The following is an 18,265-nucleotide window of genomic DNA, read 5'->3' on the forward strand; positions in this document are numbered from 1 at the left end:
TCTGGAACCAAGGCGGGCAGATGGAGTTAGGTCACAGATCAGCCATGATCACATTGAATGGTGAAACAGGCCCGAGTGGCTGAGTGGCCTCCTCCTGTTCCTGTGTTATTTCTAACATGCATGCATTACACGCATGATTCCAACTCCCCTACTGTAATATATGCACCTGCGAGGATGCTTACAGGTCTGTAGGTTTTTAATTGTTCATTTGGTTTTAAATTTTAAATTGCTAATTTGTGGGTTCTAGTGCCAAAAGGGGGCACTTGATTTAAAGTTTCTACTAAAATAGTTGTAGAGCTGTTGTCGTTAAAGTTTAAATTGGTAATTTGTGGGTTCTAGCGCCCTTGCCAAAAGGGGAACTTAATTTTACGTTCTCACCGAAAATAGTGTAGAGCTGTTGCATTGTGAGGGGCTTAGCCAGTCACGTGATGTTCACAAGACTCAATAAAACCCCAGCCAGTTGGGTTCGGGGGATCCACGATGAGGTATGCAGTTGTGAGCCTGGTGGATGAACGGGTAATGTGTCGTGTGATTGTTAAACCTTTGTTAATAAACCAACTCGTTCTTAATAGTAATGTGTTGCTGTGAATTCTTAAGCAAAGAACCCATGAAACAAATACATTACACCTACAAACAGGACTAGTGATATTGGTGCATTGTGTTGTACATTTCCATTCTGAAGCAGTGCAATCTCACACCAATCGAGCTCGGCATCACTTTCTCTCTGTCCAATCAGGAACAAGTAGAGAGCCAGTGACTGGCAGCACCTGCTGTTACGCCCTTACCATGATGATCTCGATGGGGATGGGCGTCCGGAACTTCTGCCTGAAGCGGCTGTTGATTTCTTTCGTCGGGATGAGCACACTGAGGCAAATCAGGGAGATAATCAGCTCAACGATGTTTGTCATAGAGAGCGCTGCAAGTATTGATGCCAGTGTCTGAGGGATTAAGAAATAGAACGCTCATTCATTTTGGTCAGTTGAAACGCTTCCTTCGTTTTTTCTGATAGAATTTTGTTTTTAACAGACTGCCCCCTCTCTCTTTTTCTTGTCTCACACCATGCACCATTCCCTGACCAAGAGGTGATACACAGGAGACCTGGTCCCAGATAACTACACCCCCACCCACCTCCGACCAACGGCGCTCATAATTTGGCCTGTGAGGAATAGTAGCCCATTTCCCGTTCTCCCTCAGAGAATTTTCCACCTCGTCACTCCGCCCCAACTGCCAGGAGAGCCTATCAGGAGCGTCCGCACACTCAAGCCGTGATTTCCCATCCAGTATGGTCAAAAGGAAATTCACGGGTTGTGGGTGCGCAATTTTCTGACACGCAGAAAATCCCTCTTGTTGTTCCATGTGCCCAGTTCGAAACATAGAAACATAGAAAAACAGGTGCAGGAGTAGGCCATCCGGCCCTTCAAGCCAGCACCACCATTCAATAAGATCATGGCTGATCATTCCTTCAGTACCCCTTTCCTGCTTTCTCTCCATACCCCTTGATCCCCTTCACCGTAAGAGCCATATCTAACTCCCTCTTAAATATATCCAGTGAACTGGCCTCAACAACTCTCTGCAGCAGGGAATTCCACAGGTTAACAACTGAGTGAAGAGGTTTCTCCTCATCTCAGTCCTAAATGGCCTACCCCTTATCCTAAGACTATGTCCCCTGGTTCTGGACTTCCTCAACATCGGGAACATTCTTCCTGCATCTAACCTGTCCAGTCCCGTCAGAATTTTATATGTTTCTATGAGATCCCCTCTCATCCTTCTAAACTCCAGTGAATAAAGGCCCAATTGATCCAGTCTCTCCTCATATGACAGCCCAGCCATCCCTGGAATCAGTCTGGTGAACCTTCGCTGCACTCCCTCAATAGCAAGAACGTCCTTCCTCAGACTAGGAGACCAAAACTGAACACAATATTCCAGGTGAGGCCTCACCAAGGCCCTGTACAACTGCAGGAAGACCTCCCTGCTTCTATATTCAAATCCCCTAGCTATGAAGGCCAACATACCATTTGCCTTCTTCACCGCCTGCTGTACCTGTGTGCCCACTTTCAGTGACTGATGAACCATGACACCCAGGTCTCGTTGCACCTCCCCTTTTCCTAGTCTGCCGCCATTCAGATAATATTCTGCTTTCGTGTTTTTGCTTCCAAAATGGATAACCTCACATTTATCCACATTATACTGCATCTGCCATGCATTTGCCCACTCACCTAACCTGTCCAAGTCACCCTGCAGCCTCTTAGCATCCTCCTCACAGCTCACCCAGTTTAGTGTCATCTGCAAACTTGGAGATATTACACTCTATTCCTTCATCCAAATCGTTAATGTATATTGTAAATAGCTGGGGTCCCAGCACTGAGCCCTGCGGCACTCCACTAATCACTGCCTGCCATTCTGAAAAGGGCCCGTTTATCCCGACTCTCTGCTTCCTGTCTGCCAACCAGTTCTCTATCCACGTCAGTATATTACCCCCAATACCATGTGCTTTGATTTTGCACACCAATCTCTTGTGTGGGACCTTGTCAAAAGCCTTTTGAAAGTCCAAATACACCACATCCACTGGTTCTCCCTTGTCCACTCTACTAGTTACATCCTCAAAAAATTCCAGAAGATTTGTCAAGCATGATTTCCCCTTCATAAATCCATGCTGACTTGGACCGATCCTGTCACTGCTTTCCAAATGCGCTGCTATTTCGTCCATCATGATCGAGTCCAACACCTTCCCCACCACCGATGTCAAGCTAACCGGTCTATAATTACCCGTTTTCTCTCTCCCTCCTTTTTTTAAAAAATGGTGTTACATTAGCTACCCTCCAGTCCATGGGAACTGATCCAGTTGTGGCCTATCTGGCTGCGGCATGTTGCCCGAGCTGGGATTCAGTGCCGGCCCTTCTCCTTTCCTTTCTCTCCAGCGACACGAAGCAAAGAAATCCTGTCAGGAGTTATTCCAGCTTCCATCCGCGAAAGGAGCCCGTTAAAATAATGGTTGCTGTTTCAGGGGTTCTTGTCTTTCTATGGGGATGTGCCTGGCGTCCATTTGGCTACTGACCACAAGCACATGGTTGAAATCAGGAGCTCACGGTGGGGAATTGCTGGTGCAGACCTACCTCCCATCGCTCCGTGGTGCACCGTACCTGACAGTGGTCCTCGGGCAAAGCATTATGGCACTCAACTCCAAAATTACTTCATTGGCTGTAAAGCGCTTTGGGATGTGCGTTGGTCGTGAAAGGTGCTATATAAATTGTCGAGTGTGGTCAGTGCTTCGATGCTGGCCTGATCGAGGACACTCTGCTGGGCAGGCCACATTATCCGCATGCCGGACACAAGATTCCCAAAGCAAGCGCTCTACTCGGAACTCCGGCACGGCAAGCGAGCCCCAGGTGGGCAGAGGAAATGTTTCGAGGACACCCTCAAAGTCTCCCTGATAAATTGCAACATCCCCACCGACACCTGGGAGTCCCTGGCCAAAGACTGCCCTAAATGGAGGGAGAGCATCCGGGAGGGCGCTGAGCACCTCGAGTCTCGTCGCCGAGAGCATGCAGAAATCAAGCGGAGTCTGGTTTGCCGCACGTTTGCGTGCGACAAACCAGACTCCCCACCCACCCTTTCCTTCGACCACTGTCTGTCCCACCTGTGACAGAGACTGTAATTCCCGTATTGGACTGTTCAGTCACCTGAGAACTCACTTCGAGTGGAAGCAAGTCTTCCTCGATTCCGAGGGACTGCCTATGATGATGATATATAAATGCAAGTCTTTCCTTCTTTTTCAACAGAAAGTTAGTGAGTGGCACTGAGCTGGGAAGGTTGGTACCTTTTGCTGGTTTTGTATATCTCCCATTAGATTCCATGCTTGTCACTGCCAAACATACCCACAAAGGGAAGTGAATGAATGTCAGTGTGCCAAATCACCATATTTTAATCTGCCCTGAGGCACTGGCATGCAATATGAGGACAAAGAGTACAAAAGGTGTTTTGCCCGCCCAGTGGAAAGAACTAACAGTGTGGAATCGTAAATGGTTGAATTGATAAGAAGCAGGTTTCCGAAAGGCATTGGTCCTCATGAGGTTGGACAGGTAAGGGGATTATAATCATATTTCTATGATTAGCACTTTAGCCCTGATTTTACAAGAGCAGCAACATTGGGGCAGTACCCATGCCAGAAGTAGGCTGGCATCGCCAACTTTTGGGAAGTTAGTCATTCCTTCTTATTATAATAGATTCCCTTTGCAAGAACAACAGGCAGAATGAGGACAGGGAGGACATTTGTCCTGGCAGCAGCTCTTAAAGGGCTGCTGCTCACGGTTAAAGGGGAGCAGAGTTTTTCCTGTACCAAAAATATTGCTTGCTCACATAACGCTTACTGGCTCCTGCACAAACACTTGATTGCCACATTCACAAATCATTCAAAGTCACAATGCAGGTTTACAAGGCCATTAAAAGTGCAAACAAAGCACTGGGATTCATTTTTAGAGGAATAGAATTTAAAAGCAGAGCAGTTATGTTAAACTTGGTTAGACCACACTTGGGGTCCGAAAGTGGTGAGACACAAGTTCCGCCCGTTTTTCGGCGGTCCCTGGGCGGTGCGTCATTTTTTACCGCCGGGTGCCGCTGGGGCTGAGTGGGTGGGAGTTTCATCTCGCTTTTCTCAGCGGTAACCGGAGCGGAGAGCGGGTGGCGACTAGCGGAGGAGGCCTTTCGATTAGGTCATCTTCGGCTCTCAAGCTCCGTTCCCCCGAGACGCACTGACGCGAGGCCAGAGACTGCCAACCTGAGATTGCTGTGGGGGGGGGGGGGGCGGGGGAGATCGATGTCGGGGGGGGGGGGGGTTAGATTTCTGTGGGGGAGGGGAGATCGCTGTTGCGGGGGGGAAGACATCGCTGTGTGGGGGGGGGAGATCGCTGTGGGGGGGGTAGATCGCTGTGGGGTAGATCGCTGTGGGGGGGCGGTTATATTGCAGATTGCTGTGGGGAGGGGGGAGATCGCTGTTGGTGGGGAGGAGACATCGCTGTGTGGGGGGCAGATCGCTGTGGGGGGGGTTAGATCGCTGTGGGCGGGGAGATCGCTGTGGGGGGGGTTAGATTGCTGTGGGGGGGGGGTTAGATCGCTGTGGGCGGCGTGATCGCTGTGGGGGGGGTTAGATCGCTGTGGGGGGGGGTTAGATCGCTGTGGGGGCGGGGAGATCGCTGTGGGGGGGGGGTTAGATCGCTGTGGGGGGGGGTTAGATCGCTGTGGGGGCGGGGAGATCGCTGTGGGGGGGGTTAGATCGCTGTGGGGGGGGGGTTAGATCGCTGTGGGCGGGGAGATCGCTGTGGGGGGGGTTAGATCGCTGTGGGGGCGGGGAGATCGCTGTGGGGGGGGTTAGATCGCTGTGGGGGGGGGGTTAGATCGCTGTGGGCGGGGAGATCGCTGTGGGGGGGGTTAGATCGCTGTGGGGGGGGTGGTTAGATCGCTGTGGGCGGGGAGATCGCTGTGGGGGGGGTTAGATCGCTGTGGGGGGGGTGGTTAGATCGCTGTGGGCGGGGAGATCGCTGTGGGGGGGGTTAGATCGCTGTGGGGGGGGGGTTAGATCGCTGTGGGCGGGGAGATCGCTGTGGGGGGGGTTAGATCGCTGTGGGGGGGTGGGTTAGATCGCTGTGGGCGGGGAGATCGCTGTGGGGGGGGTTAGATCGCTGTGGGGGGGGGGGTTAGATCGCTGTGGGCGGGGAGATCGCTGTGGGGGCGGGTAGATCGCTGTGGGGGGGGGTTAGATCGCTGTGGGGGGGGATAGATTGCTGTGGAGGGGGGGTTAGATTGCTGTGGGGGGGGTTAGAACGCTGTGGGGGGGGCTAGATTGCTGTGGGGGGGGTTAGATCGCTGTGGGGGGGGGTTAGATCGCTGTGGTTGGGGGGGTTAGATTGCTGTGGGGGGGGTTAGATCGCTGTGGTTGGGGGGGTTAGATTGCTGTGGGGGGGGAGACATCGCTGGGTGGGGGGGGAGATCGATGTGGGGGGGGTAGATCGCTGTGGGGGGGCGGTTATATTGCAGATTGCTGTGGGGGAGGGGGGAGATCGCTGTCGGTGGGGAGGAGACATCGCTGTGTGGGGGGCAGATCGCTGTGGGGGGGGGGGGTTAGATCGCTGTGGGGGGGGGTTAGATTGCTGTGGGGGGGGGGGGTTAGATTGCTGTGGGGGGGGTAGATCGCTGTGGGGGGGGTTAGATTGCTGTGGGGGGGGTTAGATTGCTGTGGGGGGGGTTAGATTGCTGTGGGGGGGGTTAGATTGCTGTGGGAGGGGGTTAGATCGCTGTGGGGGGGGTTAGATTGCTGTGGGGGGGGGTTAGATTGCTGTGGGGGGGGTTAGATCGCTGCGGGGGAGGGGGAGTTAGATTGCAGATTGCTGTGGAGGGGGGTGGGAGATCGCTGTGGGGGGGGGTTAGATTGCTGTGGGGGGGGTTAGATCTCTGTGGGGGGGGCTTAGATCGTTGTGGTTGGGGGGGGTTTGATTGCTGTCGGGGGGAGATCGCTGTGGGGGGGGGGGTTAGATCGCTGTGGGGGGGGTTAGATCGCTGTGGGGGGGGGGTTAGATTGCTGTGGGGGGGGCTTAGATCGTTGTGGTTGGGGGGGGTTAGATTGCTGTGGGGGGGGTTTAGATTGCTGTGAGGGGGGTTAGATTGCTGTGGGGGGGGTTAGATTGCTGTGGGGGGAGGTTAGATTGCTGTCGGGGGGGTTAGATTGCTGTGGGGGGGGTTTAGATTGCTGTGGGGGAGGTTAGATTGCTGTGGGGGGGGTTAGATTGCTGTGGGGGGGGGGGTTAAATCGCTGTGGGGGGGGGGGTTAGATTGCTGTGGGGGGGGGTTAGATCGCTGTGGTCGTGGGGGGGTTAGATTGCTGTGGGGGGGTTAGATTGCTGTGGGGGGGGGTTAGATCGCTGTCGGGGGGGTTAGATTGCTGTGGGGGGGGGTTAGATCGCTGTCGGGGGGGTTAGATTGCTGTGGGGGGGGTTAGATTGCTGTGGGGGGGGGTTAGATTGCTGTGGGGGGGATTAGATTGCTGTGGGGGGGGGTTAGATTGCTGTGGGAGGGGGTTAGATTGCTGTGGGGGGGATTAGATTGCTGTGGGGGGGGTTAGATTGCTGTGGGGGGGGGTTAGATTGCTGTGGGGGGATTAGATTGCTGTCGGGGGGGTTAGATTGCTGTGGGGGGGGTTAGATTGCTGTGGGGGGGATTAGATTGCTGTCGGGGGGGTTAGATTGCTGTGGGGGGGGGGTTAGATTGCTGTGGGGGGGATTAGATTGCTGTGGGGGGGGTTAGATTGCTGTGGGGGGGATTAGATTGCTGTGGGGGGGGTTAGATTGCTGTGGGGGGGATTAGATTGCTGTGGGGGGGGGTTAGATTGCTGTGGGAGGGGGGTTAGATTGCTGTGTGGGGGGGGGTTAGATTGCTGTGGGGGGGGGTTAGATTGCTGTGGGGGGGGGTTAGATTGCTGTGGGGGGGGGGTTAGGCTGCTGTGGGGGGGTTAGATCGCTGTCGGGGGCGGAAGACATCGCTGTTGGGGGGGGGGGGTTAGATTGCTGTGGGGGGGGTTAGATCTCTGTGGGGGGGGCTTAGATCGTTGTGGTTGGGGGGGGGTTTGATTGCTGTCGGGGGGAGATCGCTGTGGGGGGGGGGGTTAGATCGCTGTGGGGGGGGTTAGATCGCTGTGGGGGGGGGTTAGATTGCTGTGGGGGGGGCTTAGATCGTTGTGGTTGGGGGGGGTTAGATTGCTGTGGGGGGGGTTTAGATTGCTGTGAGGGGGGTTAGATTGCTGTGGGGGGGGTTAGATTGCTGTGGGGGGAGGTTAGATTGCTGTCGGGGGGGTTAGATTGCTGTGGGGGGGGTTTAGATTGCTGTGGGGGAGGTTAGATTGCTGTGGGGGGGGTTAGATTGCTGTGGGGGGGGGTTAAATCGCTGTGGGGGGGGGGTTAGATTGCTGTGGGGGGGGGGTTAGATCGCTGTGGTCGTGGGGGGGTTAGATTGCTGTGGGGGGGTTAGATTGCTGTGGGGGGGGGTTAGATCGCTGTCGGGGGGGTTAGATTGCTGTGGGGGGGGGTTAGATCGCTGTCGGGGGGGTTAGATTGCTGTGGGGGGGGGTTAGATCGCTGTCGGGGGGGTTAGATTGCTGTGGGGGGGGGTTAGATTGCTGTGGGGGGGGGTTAGATTGCTGTGGGGGGGATTAGATTGCTGTGGGGGGGGTTAGATTGCTGTGGGGGGGGATTAGATTGCTGTGGGGGGGGGTTAGATTGCTGTGGGAGGGGGTTAGATTGCTGTGGGGGGGGTTAGATTGCTGTGGGGGGATTAGATTGCTGTCGGGGGGGTTAGATTGCTGTGGGGGGGGGTTAGATTGCTGTGGGGGGGATTAGATTGCTGTCGGGGGGGTTAGATTGCTGTGGGGGGGGTTAGATTGCTGTGGGGGGGATTAGATTGCTGTCGGGGGGGTTAGATTGCTGTGGGGGGGGGTTAGATTGCTGTGGGGGGGATTAGATTGCTGTGGGGGGGGTTAGATTGCTGTGGGGGGGATTAGATTGCTGTGGGGGGGGGGTTAGATTGCTGTGGGAGGGGGGTTAGATTGCTGTGTGGGGGGGGTTAGATTGCTGTGGGGGGGGGTTAGATTGCTGTGGGGGGGGTTAGATTGCTGTGGGGGGGGGCGTTAGGCTGCTGTGGGGGGGTTAGATCGCTGTCGGGGGCGGAAGACATCGCTGTTGGGGGGGGGGGTTAGATTGCTGTGGGGGGGGTAGATCGCTGTCGGGGGGGGGAAGACAAAGCTGTGGGGGGGGTTAGATTGCTGTGGGGGGGTAGATCGCTGTGGGGGTGGGTTAGATTGCTGTGGGGGGGGGTAGATCGCTGTGGGGGGGGGTTAGATTGCTGTGGGGGGGTTAGATTGCTGTGGGGGGGGGGTTAGATTGTTGTCGGGGGGGGGTAGATCGCTGCAGGGGAGGGGGAGTTAGATTGCAGATTGCTGTGGGGGGGGTTAGATTGCTGTGGGGGGGTTAGATTGCTGTGGGGGGGGTTAGATTGCTGTGGGGGGGGGGTTAGATTGCGGTGGGGGATTTAGATTGCTGTCGGGGGGGTTAGATTGCTGTGGGGGGGTTTAGATTGATGTGGGGGGGTTAGATTGCTGTGGGGGGGGGTTTAGATTGCTGTGAGGGGGGTTAGATTGCTGTGGGGGGGGTTAGATTGCTGTCGGTGGGGTTTAGATTGCTGTCGGGGGGGTTAGATTGCTGTGGGGGGGGTTTAGATTGCTGTGGGGGGGGGTTAGATTGCTGTGGGGGTGGGTTAGATTGCTGTGGGGGGGGTTAGATTGCTGTGGGGGGGGGTTAGATTGCTGTGGGGGGGGTTAGATTGCTGTGGGGGGGGTTAGATTGCTGTGGGGGGCGAGATCTCTGTGGGGGGGGTTAGATTGCTGTGGGGGGGGTTAGATTGCTGTGGGGGGGGTTAGATTGCTGAGGGGGGTTTAGATTGCTGTGGGGGGGGTTAGTTTGCTGTGGGGGGGGGTTAGATTGCTGTGGGGGGGTTTAGATTGCTGTGGGGGAGGTTAGATTGCTGTGGGGGGGGGGGTTAGATTGCTGTCGGTGGGGTTTAGATTGCTGTCGGGGGGGTTAGATTGCTGTGGGGGGGTTAAGATTGCTGTCGGGGGGGTTAGATTGCTGTGGGGGGGGTTAGATTGCTGTGGGGGGGTTTAGATTGCTGTGGGGGGGGTTTAGATTGCTGTGAGAGGGTTAGATTGCTGTGGGGGGGGTTAGATTGCTGTCGGTGGGGTTTAGATTGCTGTCGGGGGGGTTAGATTGCTGTGGGCGTGGTTTAGATTGCTGTCGGGGGGGGTTAGATTGCTGTCGGGGGGGTTAGATTGCTGTGGCGGGGGGTTAGATTGCTGTCGGGGGGGGTTAGATTGCTGTCGGGGGGGTTAGATTGCTGTCGGGGGGGGTTAGATTGCTGTCGGGGGGGGTTAGATTGCTGTCGGGGGGGTTGATTGCTGTCGGGGGGGGTTAGATTGCTGTGGGGGGTGTTAGATTGCTGTGGGGGGGGGTTAGATCGTGTGGGGGGGGTTAGATTGCTGTGGGGGTTGTTAGATTGCTGTGGGGGGGGGTTAGATTGCTGTGGGGGGGAGATCGCTGTGGGGGGGGGTTAGATCGCTGTGGGGGGGGTTAGATTGCTGTGGGGGGGGTTAGATCGCTGTGGTGGGGGTTAAATTGCTGTGGGGGGGTTAGATTGCTGTGGGGGGGGTTAGATCGCTGCGGGGGGGGGTTAGATTGCTGTGGGGGGGGTTAGATCGCTGTGGGGGGGGGTTAGATTGCTGTGGGGGGGTTAGATCGCTGTGGGGGGGGGAGATCGCTGTGGGGGGGGGTTAGATTGCTGTGGGGGGGGTTAGATTGCTGTGGGGGGGGGTAGATCGTTGTGGGGGGGGTTAGATTGCTGTGGGGGGGGAGATCGCTGTGGGGGGGGTTAGATTGCTGTGGGGGGGGGGTTAGATCGCTGTGGGGGGGGTAGATCGCTGTCGGTGGGGGGGAGACATCGCTGTGGGGGGGGGTTAGATTGCTGTGGGGGGGGGGAGATCGCTGTGGGGGGGGTTAGATTGCTGTGGGGGGGGGTAGATCGTTGTGGGGGGGGTTAGATTGCTGTGGGGGGGGGTTAGATCGCTGTGGGGGGGTTTAGATTGCTGTGGGGGGGGTTAGATTGCTGTGGGGGGGGAGATCGCTGTGGGGGGGTTTAGATTGCTGTGGGGGGGGAGATCGCTGTGGGGGGGGTTAGATTGCTGTGGGGGGGGGTTAGATCGCTGTGGGGGGGTTTAGATTGCTGTGGGGGGGGTTAGATTGCTGTGTGGGGGGGTTAGATTGCTGTGGGGGGGGGTTAGATTGCTGTGGGGGGGGGTTAGATCGCTGTGGGGGGGGTTAGATTGCTGTGGGGGGGGTTAGATTGCTGTGGGGGGGTTAGATTGCTGTGGGGGGGGTTAGATTGCTGTGGGGGGGTTAGATTGCTGTGGGGGGGGTTAGATTGCTGTGGGGGGGGTTAGATTGCTGTGGGGGGGGGTTAGATCGCTGTGGGGGGGGGGGTTAGATTGCTGTAGGGGGGGTTAGATTGCTGTGGGGGGGGTTAGATTGCTGTGGGGGGGGGTTAGATTGCTGTGGGGGGGGGTTAGATTGCTGTGGGGGGGGGTTAGATTGCTGTGGGGGGGTTTAGATTGCTGTGGGGGGGGGTTAGATCGCTGTGGGGTGGGTTAGATTGCTGTGGAGGGGGGGTTAGATCGCTGTGGGGGGGGAGATCGCTGTGGGGGGGGGTTAGATCGCTGTGGGGGGGGAGATCGCTGTGGGGGGGGGTTAGATCGCTGTAGGGGGGGGTTAGATCACTGTGGGGGGGGAGATCGCTGTGGGGGGGTGGTTTGATCGCTGTGGGGGGAGATCGCTGTGGGGGAGGTTAGATTGCTGTGGGGGGGGGGGGTTAGATTGCTGTCGGTGGGGTTAAGATTGCTGTCGGGGGGGTTAGATTGCTGTGGGGGGGGTTAGATTGCTGTGGTGGGGGTTTAGATTGTTGTGGGGGAGGTTAGATTGCTGTGGGGGAGGTTAGATTGCTGTGGGGGGGGGGGTTAGATTGCTGTCGGTGGGGTTTAGATTGCTGTCGGGGGGGTTAGATTGCTGTGGGGTGGTTTAGATTGCTGTGAGGGGGTTCGATTGCTGTGGGGGGGGGTTAGATTGCTGTGGGGGGGGTTAGATTGCTGTGGGGGGGGGTTAGATTGCTGTGGGGGGGGTTAGATTGCTGTGGCGGGGGGTTAGATTGCTGTGGCGGGGGGTTAGATTGCTGTGGGGGGGGTTAGATTGCTGTGGGGGGTGTTAGATTGCTGTCGGGGGGGTTAGATTGCTGTGGGGGGGGTTTAGATTGCTGTGAGGGGGGTTAGATTGCTGTGGGGGGGGTTAGATTGCTGTGGGGGGGGTTTAGATTGCTGTGGGGGGTGTTAGATTGCTGTCGGGGGGGTTAGATTGCTGTGGGGGGGGTTTAGATTGCTGTGAGGGGGGTTAGATTGCTGTGAGGGGGGTTAGATTGCTGTGGGGGGGGTTAGATTGCTGTGGGGGGGGTTTAGATTGCTGTGGGGGGGGGTTAGATTGCTGTGGGGGGGGTTAGATTGCTGTGGGGGGGGGTTAGATTGCTGTCGGGGGGGTTAGATTGCTGTGGGGGGGGTTAGATTGCTGTCGGGGTGGTTAGATTGCTGCCGGGGGGGTTAGATTGCTGTGGGGGGGGTTAGATTGCTGTCGGGGGGGTTAGATTGCTGTGGGGGGGGTTAGATTGCTGTCGGGGGTGTTAGATTGCTGTGGGGGGGTTAGATTGCTGTTGGGGGGGTTAGATTGCTGTCGGGGGGGGTTAGATTGCTGTGGGGGGGGTTAGATTGCTGTGGGGGGGGTTAGATTGCTGTCGGGGGGGTTCGATTGCTGTCGGGGGGGTTAGATTTCTGTCGGGGGGGTTAGATTGCTGTGGGGGGGGGTTAGATTGTGTGGGGGGGTAGATCGCTGTGGGGGGGGTTAGATTGCTGTGGGGGGGGGTTAGATTGCTATGGGGGGGGTTAGATTGCTGTGGGGGGGGATTAGATCGCTGTGGGGTGGGTTAGATTGCTGTGGAGGGGGGGTTAGATCGCTGTGGGGGGGGAGATCGCTGTGGGGGGGGGTTAGATCGCTGTGGGGGGGGAGATCGCTGTGGGGGGGGGTTAGATCGCTGTAGGGGGGGGTTAGATCACTGTGGGGGGGGAGATCGCTGTGGGGGGGTGGTTTGATCGCTGTGGGGGGAGATCGCTGTGGGGGAGGTTAGATTGCTGTGGGGGGGGGGGGTTAGATTGCTGTCGGTGGGGTTAAGATTGCTGTCGGGGGGGTTAGATTGCTGTGGGGGGGGTTAGATTGCTGTGGTGGGGGTTTAGATTGTTGTGGGGGAGGTTAGATTGCTGTGGGGGAGGTTAGATTGCTGTGGGGGGGGGGGTTAGATTGCTGTCGGTGGGGTTTAGATTGCTGTCGGGGGGGTTAGATTGCTGTGGGGTGGTTTAGATTGCTGTGAGGGGGTTCGATTGCTGTGGGGGGGGGTTAGATTGCTGTGGGGGGGGTTAGATTGCTGTGGGGGGGGGTTAGATTGCTGTGGGGGGGGTTAGATTGCTGTGGCGGGGGGTTAGATTGCTGTGGCGGGGGGTTAGATTGCTGTGGGGGGGGTTAGATTGCTGTGGGGGGTGTTAGATTGCTGTCGGGGGGGTTAGATTGCTGTGGGGGGGGTTTAGATTGCTGTGAGGGGGGTTAGATTGCTGTGGGGGGGGTTAGATTGCTGTGGGGGGGGTTTAGATTGCTGTGGGGGGTGTTAGATTGCTGTCGGGGGGGTTAGATTGCTGTGGGGGGGGTTTAGATTGCTGTGAGGGGGGTTAGATTGCTGTGAGGGGGGTTAGATTGCTGTGGGGGGGGTTAGATTGCTGTGGGGGGGGTTTAGATTGCTGTGGGGGGGGGTTAGATTGCTGTGGGGGGGGTTAGATTGCTGTGGGGGGGGGTTAGATTGCTGTCGGGGGGGTTAGATTGCTGTGGGGGGGGTTAGATTGCTGTCGGGGTGGTTAGATTGCTGCCGGGGGGGTTAGATTGCTGTGGGGGGGGTTAGATTGCTGTCGGGGGGGTTAGATTGCTGTGGGGGGGGTTAGATTGCTGTCGGGGGTGTTAGATTGCTGTGGGGGGGTTAGATTGCTGTTGGGGGGGTTAGATTGCTGTCGGGGGGGGTTAGATTGCTGTGGGGGGGGTTAGATTGCTGTGGGGGGGGTTAGATTGCTGTCGGGGGGGTTCGATTGCTGTCGGGGGGGTTAGATTTCTGTCGGGGGGGTTAGATTGCTGTGGGGGGGGGTTAGATTGTGTGGGGGGGTAGATCGCTGTGGGGGGGGTTAGATTGCTGTGGGGGGGGGTTAGATTGCTATGGGGGGGGTTAGATTGCTGTGGGGGGGGATTTAGATTGCTGTCGGTGGGGTTTAGATTGCTGTCGGGGGGGTTAGATTGCTGTGGGGGGGTTAAGATTGCTGTGGGGGGGTTAAGATTGCTGTCGGGGGGGTTGGATTGCTGTGGGGGGGGTTAGATTGCTGTGGTGGGGGTTTAGATTGCTGTGGGGGGGGTTTAGATTGCTGTGAGGGGGTTAGATTGCTGTGGGGGGGGGTTAGATTGCTGTCGGTGGGGTTTAGATTGCTGTCGGGGGGGTTAGATTGCTGTGGGGGTGGTTTAGATTGCTGTGAGGGGGTTAGATTGCTGTGGGGGGGGGGTTAGATTGCTGTGGGGGGGGTTAGATTGCTGTGGGGGGGGGTTTAGATTGCTGTGGGGGGGGTTAGATTGCTGTGGCGGGGGGTTAGATTGCTGTGGGGGGGGTTAGATTGCTGTCGGGGGTGTTAGATTGCTGTCGGGGGGGTTAGATTGCTGTGGGGGGGGTTTAGATTGCTGTGAGGGAGTTAGATTGCTGTGGGGGGGGTTAGATTGCTGTGGGGGGGGGGTTAGATTGCTGTCGGGGGGGTTAGATTGCTGTGGGGGGGGTTAGATTGCTGTCGGGGTGGTTAGATTGCTGTCGGGGGGGTTAGATTGCTGTGGGGGGGGTTAGATTGCTGTCGGGGGGGTTAGATTGCTGTGGGGGGGGTTAGATTGCTGTCGGGGGTGTTAGATTGCTGTGGGGGGGTTAGATTGCTGTCGGGGGGGGTTAGATTGCTGTCGGGGGGGGTTAGATTGCTGTCGGGGGGGTTAGATTGTGTGGGGGGGGTAGATCGCTGTGGGGGGGTTTAGATTGCTGTGGGGGGGTTAGATTGCTGTCGGGGGGGTTAGATTGCTGTCGGGGGGGTTAGATTGCTGTGGGGGGGGTTAGATTGCTGTCGGGGGGGTTAGATTGCTGTCGGGGGGGTTAGATTGCTGTCGGGGGGGTTAGATTGCTGTGGGGGGGGTTAGATCGCTGTGGGGGGGTTTAGATTGCTGTCGGGGGGGTTAGATTGCTGTCGGGGGGGTTAGATTGCTGTCGGGGGGGTTAGATTGCTGTGGGGGGGGGTTAGATTGTGTGGGGGGGTAGATCGCTGTGGGGGGGGTTAGATTGCTGTGGGGGGTGTTAGATTGCTGTGGGGGGGGGTTAGATTGTGTGGGGGGGTTAGATTGCTGTGGAGGAGGGGTTAGATTGTGTGGGGGGGTTAGATTGCTGTGGGGGTTGTTAGATTGCTGTGGGGGGGGGTTAGATTGTGTGGGGGGGTTAGATTGCTGTGGGGGTTGTTAGATTGCTGTGGGGGGGGGTTAGATTGTGTGGGGGGGTTAGATTGCTGTGGGGGTTGTTAGATTGCTGTGGGGGGGGGTTAGATTGTGTGGGGGGGTTAGATTGCTGTGGGGGTTGTTAGATTGCTGTGGGGGGGGGTTAGATTGTGTGGGGGGGTTAGATTGCTGTGGGGGGGGGTTAGATTGTGTGGGGGGGTTAGATTGCTGTGGGGGTTGTTAGATTGCTGTGGGGGGGGGTTAGATTGCTGTGGGGGGGGGTAGATCGCTGTGGAGGAGGGGTTATATTGCAGATTGCTGTGGGGGAGGGGGGGTGATCGCTGTCGGTGGGGGGGAGACATCGCTGTGGGGGGGGTTAGATTGCTGTGGGGGGGGAGATCGCTGTGGGGGGGGGTTAGATCGCTGTGGGGGGGGGTTAGATTGCTGTGGGGGGGGAGATCGCTGTGGGGGGGGGTTAGATTGCTGTGGGGGGGGTTAGATTGCTGTGGGGGGGGGGTTAGATCGCTGCGGGGGGGGGTTAGATTGCTGTGGGGGGGGGTTAGATCGCTGTGGGGGGGGTTAAATTGCTGTGGGGGGGGTTAGATTGCTGTGGGGGGGGGTTAGATCGCTGCGGGGGGGGGGTTAGATTGCTGTGGGTGGGGGTTAGATCGCTGTGGGGGTTGGGGTTTAGATTGCTGTGGGGGGGGTTAGATCGCTGTGGGGGGGGGAGATCGCTGTGGGGGGGGTTAGATCGCTGTGGGGGGGGGTTAGATTGCTGTGGGGGGGTGGTTAGATTGCAGTGGGTGGGGTAGATCGTTGTGGGGGGGGGTTAGATTGCTGTGGGGGGGGGGTGATCGCTGTCGGTGGGGGGGAGACATCGCTGTGGGGGGGGGTTAGATTGCTGTGGGGGGGGAGATCGCTGTGGGGGGGGTTAGATTGCTGTGGGGGGGGGGTTAGATCGCTGTGGGGGGGGTTAGATTGCTGTGGGGGGGGTTAGATTGCTGTGGGGGGGGTTAGATTGCTGTGGGGGGGGGTTAGATTGCTGTGGGGGGGGGTTAGATTGCTGTGGGGGGGGTTAGATTGCTGTGGGGGGGTTAGATTGCTGTGGGGGGGGTTAGATTGCTGTCGGGGGGGTTAGATTGCTGTGGGGGGGGGTTAGATTGCTGTGGGGGGGGTTAGATTGCTGTCGGGGGGGTTAGATTGCTGTGGGGGGGGGTTAGATTGCTGTGGGGGGGGTTAGATTGCTGTGGGGGGGGGTTAGATTGCTGTGGGGGGGGTTAGATTGCTGTGGGGGGGTTAGATTGCTGTGGGGGGGGGTTAGATTGCTGTGGGGGGGGTTAGATTGCTGTGGGGGGGTTAGATTGCTGTGGGGGGGGGGTTAGATCGCTGTGGGGGGGGGTTAGATCGCTGTGGGGGGGGTTAGATTGCTGTGGGGGGGGGTTAGATTGCTGTGGGGGGGTTAGATTGCTGTGGGGGGGGGTTAGATCGCTGTGGGGGGGGGTTAGATTGCTGTGGGGGGGGGTTAGATTGCTGTGGGGGGGTTAGATTGCTGTGGGGGGGGTTAGATCGCTGTGGGGGGGGTTAGATTGCTGTGGGGGGGGGTTAGATCGCTGTAGCGGGGGTTAGATTGCTGTCGGGGGGGGTGGTTAGATTGCTGTGGTGGGGGGTTAGATTGCTGTGGGGGGGGGTTAGATCGCTGTGGGGGGGGGTTAGATTGCTGTGGGGGGGGGTTAGATTGCTGTGGGGGGGTTAGATTGCTGTGGGGGGGGTTAGATCGCTGTGGGGGGGGTTAGATTGCTGTGGCGGGGGTTAGATTGCTGTCGGGGGGGGTGGTTAGATTGCTGTGGTGGGGGGTTAGATTGCTGTGGGGGGGGTTAGATTGCTGTCGGTGGGGGGGGTTAGATTGCTGTGGGGGGGGTTAGATTGCTGTGGGGGGGTTAGATTGCTGTGGGGGGGGGTTAGATTGCTGTCGGGGGGGTTAGATTGCTGTGGCGGGGGTTAGATTGCTGTGGGGGGGGTTAGATTGCTGTCGGTGGGGGGGGGGTTAGATTGCTGTCGGGGGGAGGGTTAGATTGCTGTCGGTGGGGGGGGTTAGATCGCTGTCGGGGGAGGAGATCGCTGTGGGGGGGGGAGATCGCTGTGGGGGGGGGTTAGATCGCTGTCGGGGGTGGGTTAGATTGCTGTCGGGTGGCGAGATCGCTGTGGGGGGGGGAGATCGCTGTGGGGGGGGGTTAGATTGCTGTCGGGGGGGGAGATCGCTGTGGGGGGGGGTTAGATTGCTGTCGGGGGGGGAGATCGCTGTGGGGGGGGGGTTAGATTGCTGTCGGGGGGGGAGATCGCTGTGGGGGGGGGTTAGATTGCTGTCGGGGGGGGAGATCGCTGTGGGGGGGATTAGATTGCTGTGGGGGGGGTTAGATCGCTGTGGGGGGGGGGGTTAGATTGCTGTCGGGGGGGGGAGATCGCTGTTGGGGGCGGTTAGATTGCTGTGGGGGGGGTTAGATCGCTGTCGGGGGGGTTTAGATTGCTGTCGGGGGGGGAGATCGCTGTGGGGGGGGTTAGATCGCTGTCGGGGGGGTTTAGATTGCTGTGGGGGGGGGAGATCGCTGTGGGGGAGGGGTTATATTGCAGATTGCTGTGGGGGGGGGTTAGATTGCTGTCGGGGGGGAGATCGTTGTGGGGGGGGGTTAGATCGCTGTCGGGGGGGGTTAGATTGCTCTGGGTGGGGGAGATCGCTGTGGGGTGGGGGTTATATTGCAGATTGCTGTGGGGGAGGGGGGTAGATCACTGCGGGGGGGGTTAGATTGCTGTCGGGGTGGGGGAAGATCGCTGTCGGGGGGGGATCGCTGTGGGGTGGGGGGGAGATAACTGTGGGGGGGTGAGATCACTGTCGGGGGGGGAGATCACTGTGGGGTGGGGGGAGATCACTGTGGGGGGGGGGAGAGATTGCTGCCGGGGGGGGGGGGGGTGATCAGTGTGGGGGTAGGGGGGGATCACAGTGGGGGGGGGATTGAGATTGCTGTGGGAGGGGTATTGCTGTG

The 18,265-nt window shown here is 58.0% G+C and overlaps 1 protein-coding gene across 1 annotated transcript in view; it reads right to left on the minus strand.

Moving 5' to 3' along the window:
• The window catches only part of slc26a10 (solute carrier family 26 member 10), a 129,324-nt gene that overhangs the window by 66,620 nt on the left and 44,439 nt on the right, over positions 1-18,265 (minus strand). Inside the window, exon 5 of the mRNA XM_070869296.1 lies at positions 786-938. Within this exon, the coding sequence (XP_070725397.1) occupies positions 786-938 (153 nt within the window). The remainder of the gene's footprint in view (positions 1-785; positions 939-18,265) is intronic.

The sequence above is a fragment of the Pristiophorus japonicus genome, chromosome X, assembly GCF_044704955.1.
Source record: "Pristiophorus japonicus isolate sPriJap1 chromosome X, sPriJap1.hap1, whole genome shotgun sequence".
NCBI classification, from domain to species: domain Eukaryota; kingdom Metazoa; phylum Chordata; class Chondrichthyes; family Pristiophoridae; genus Pristiophorus; species Pristiophorus japonicus.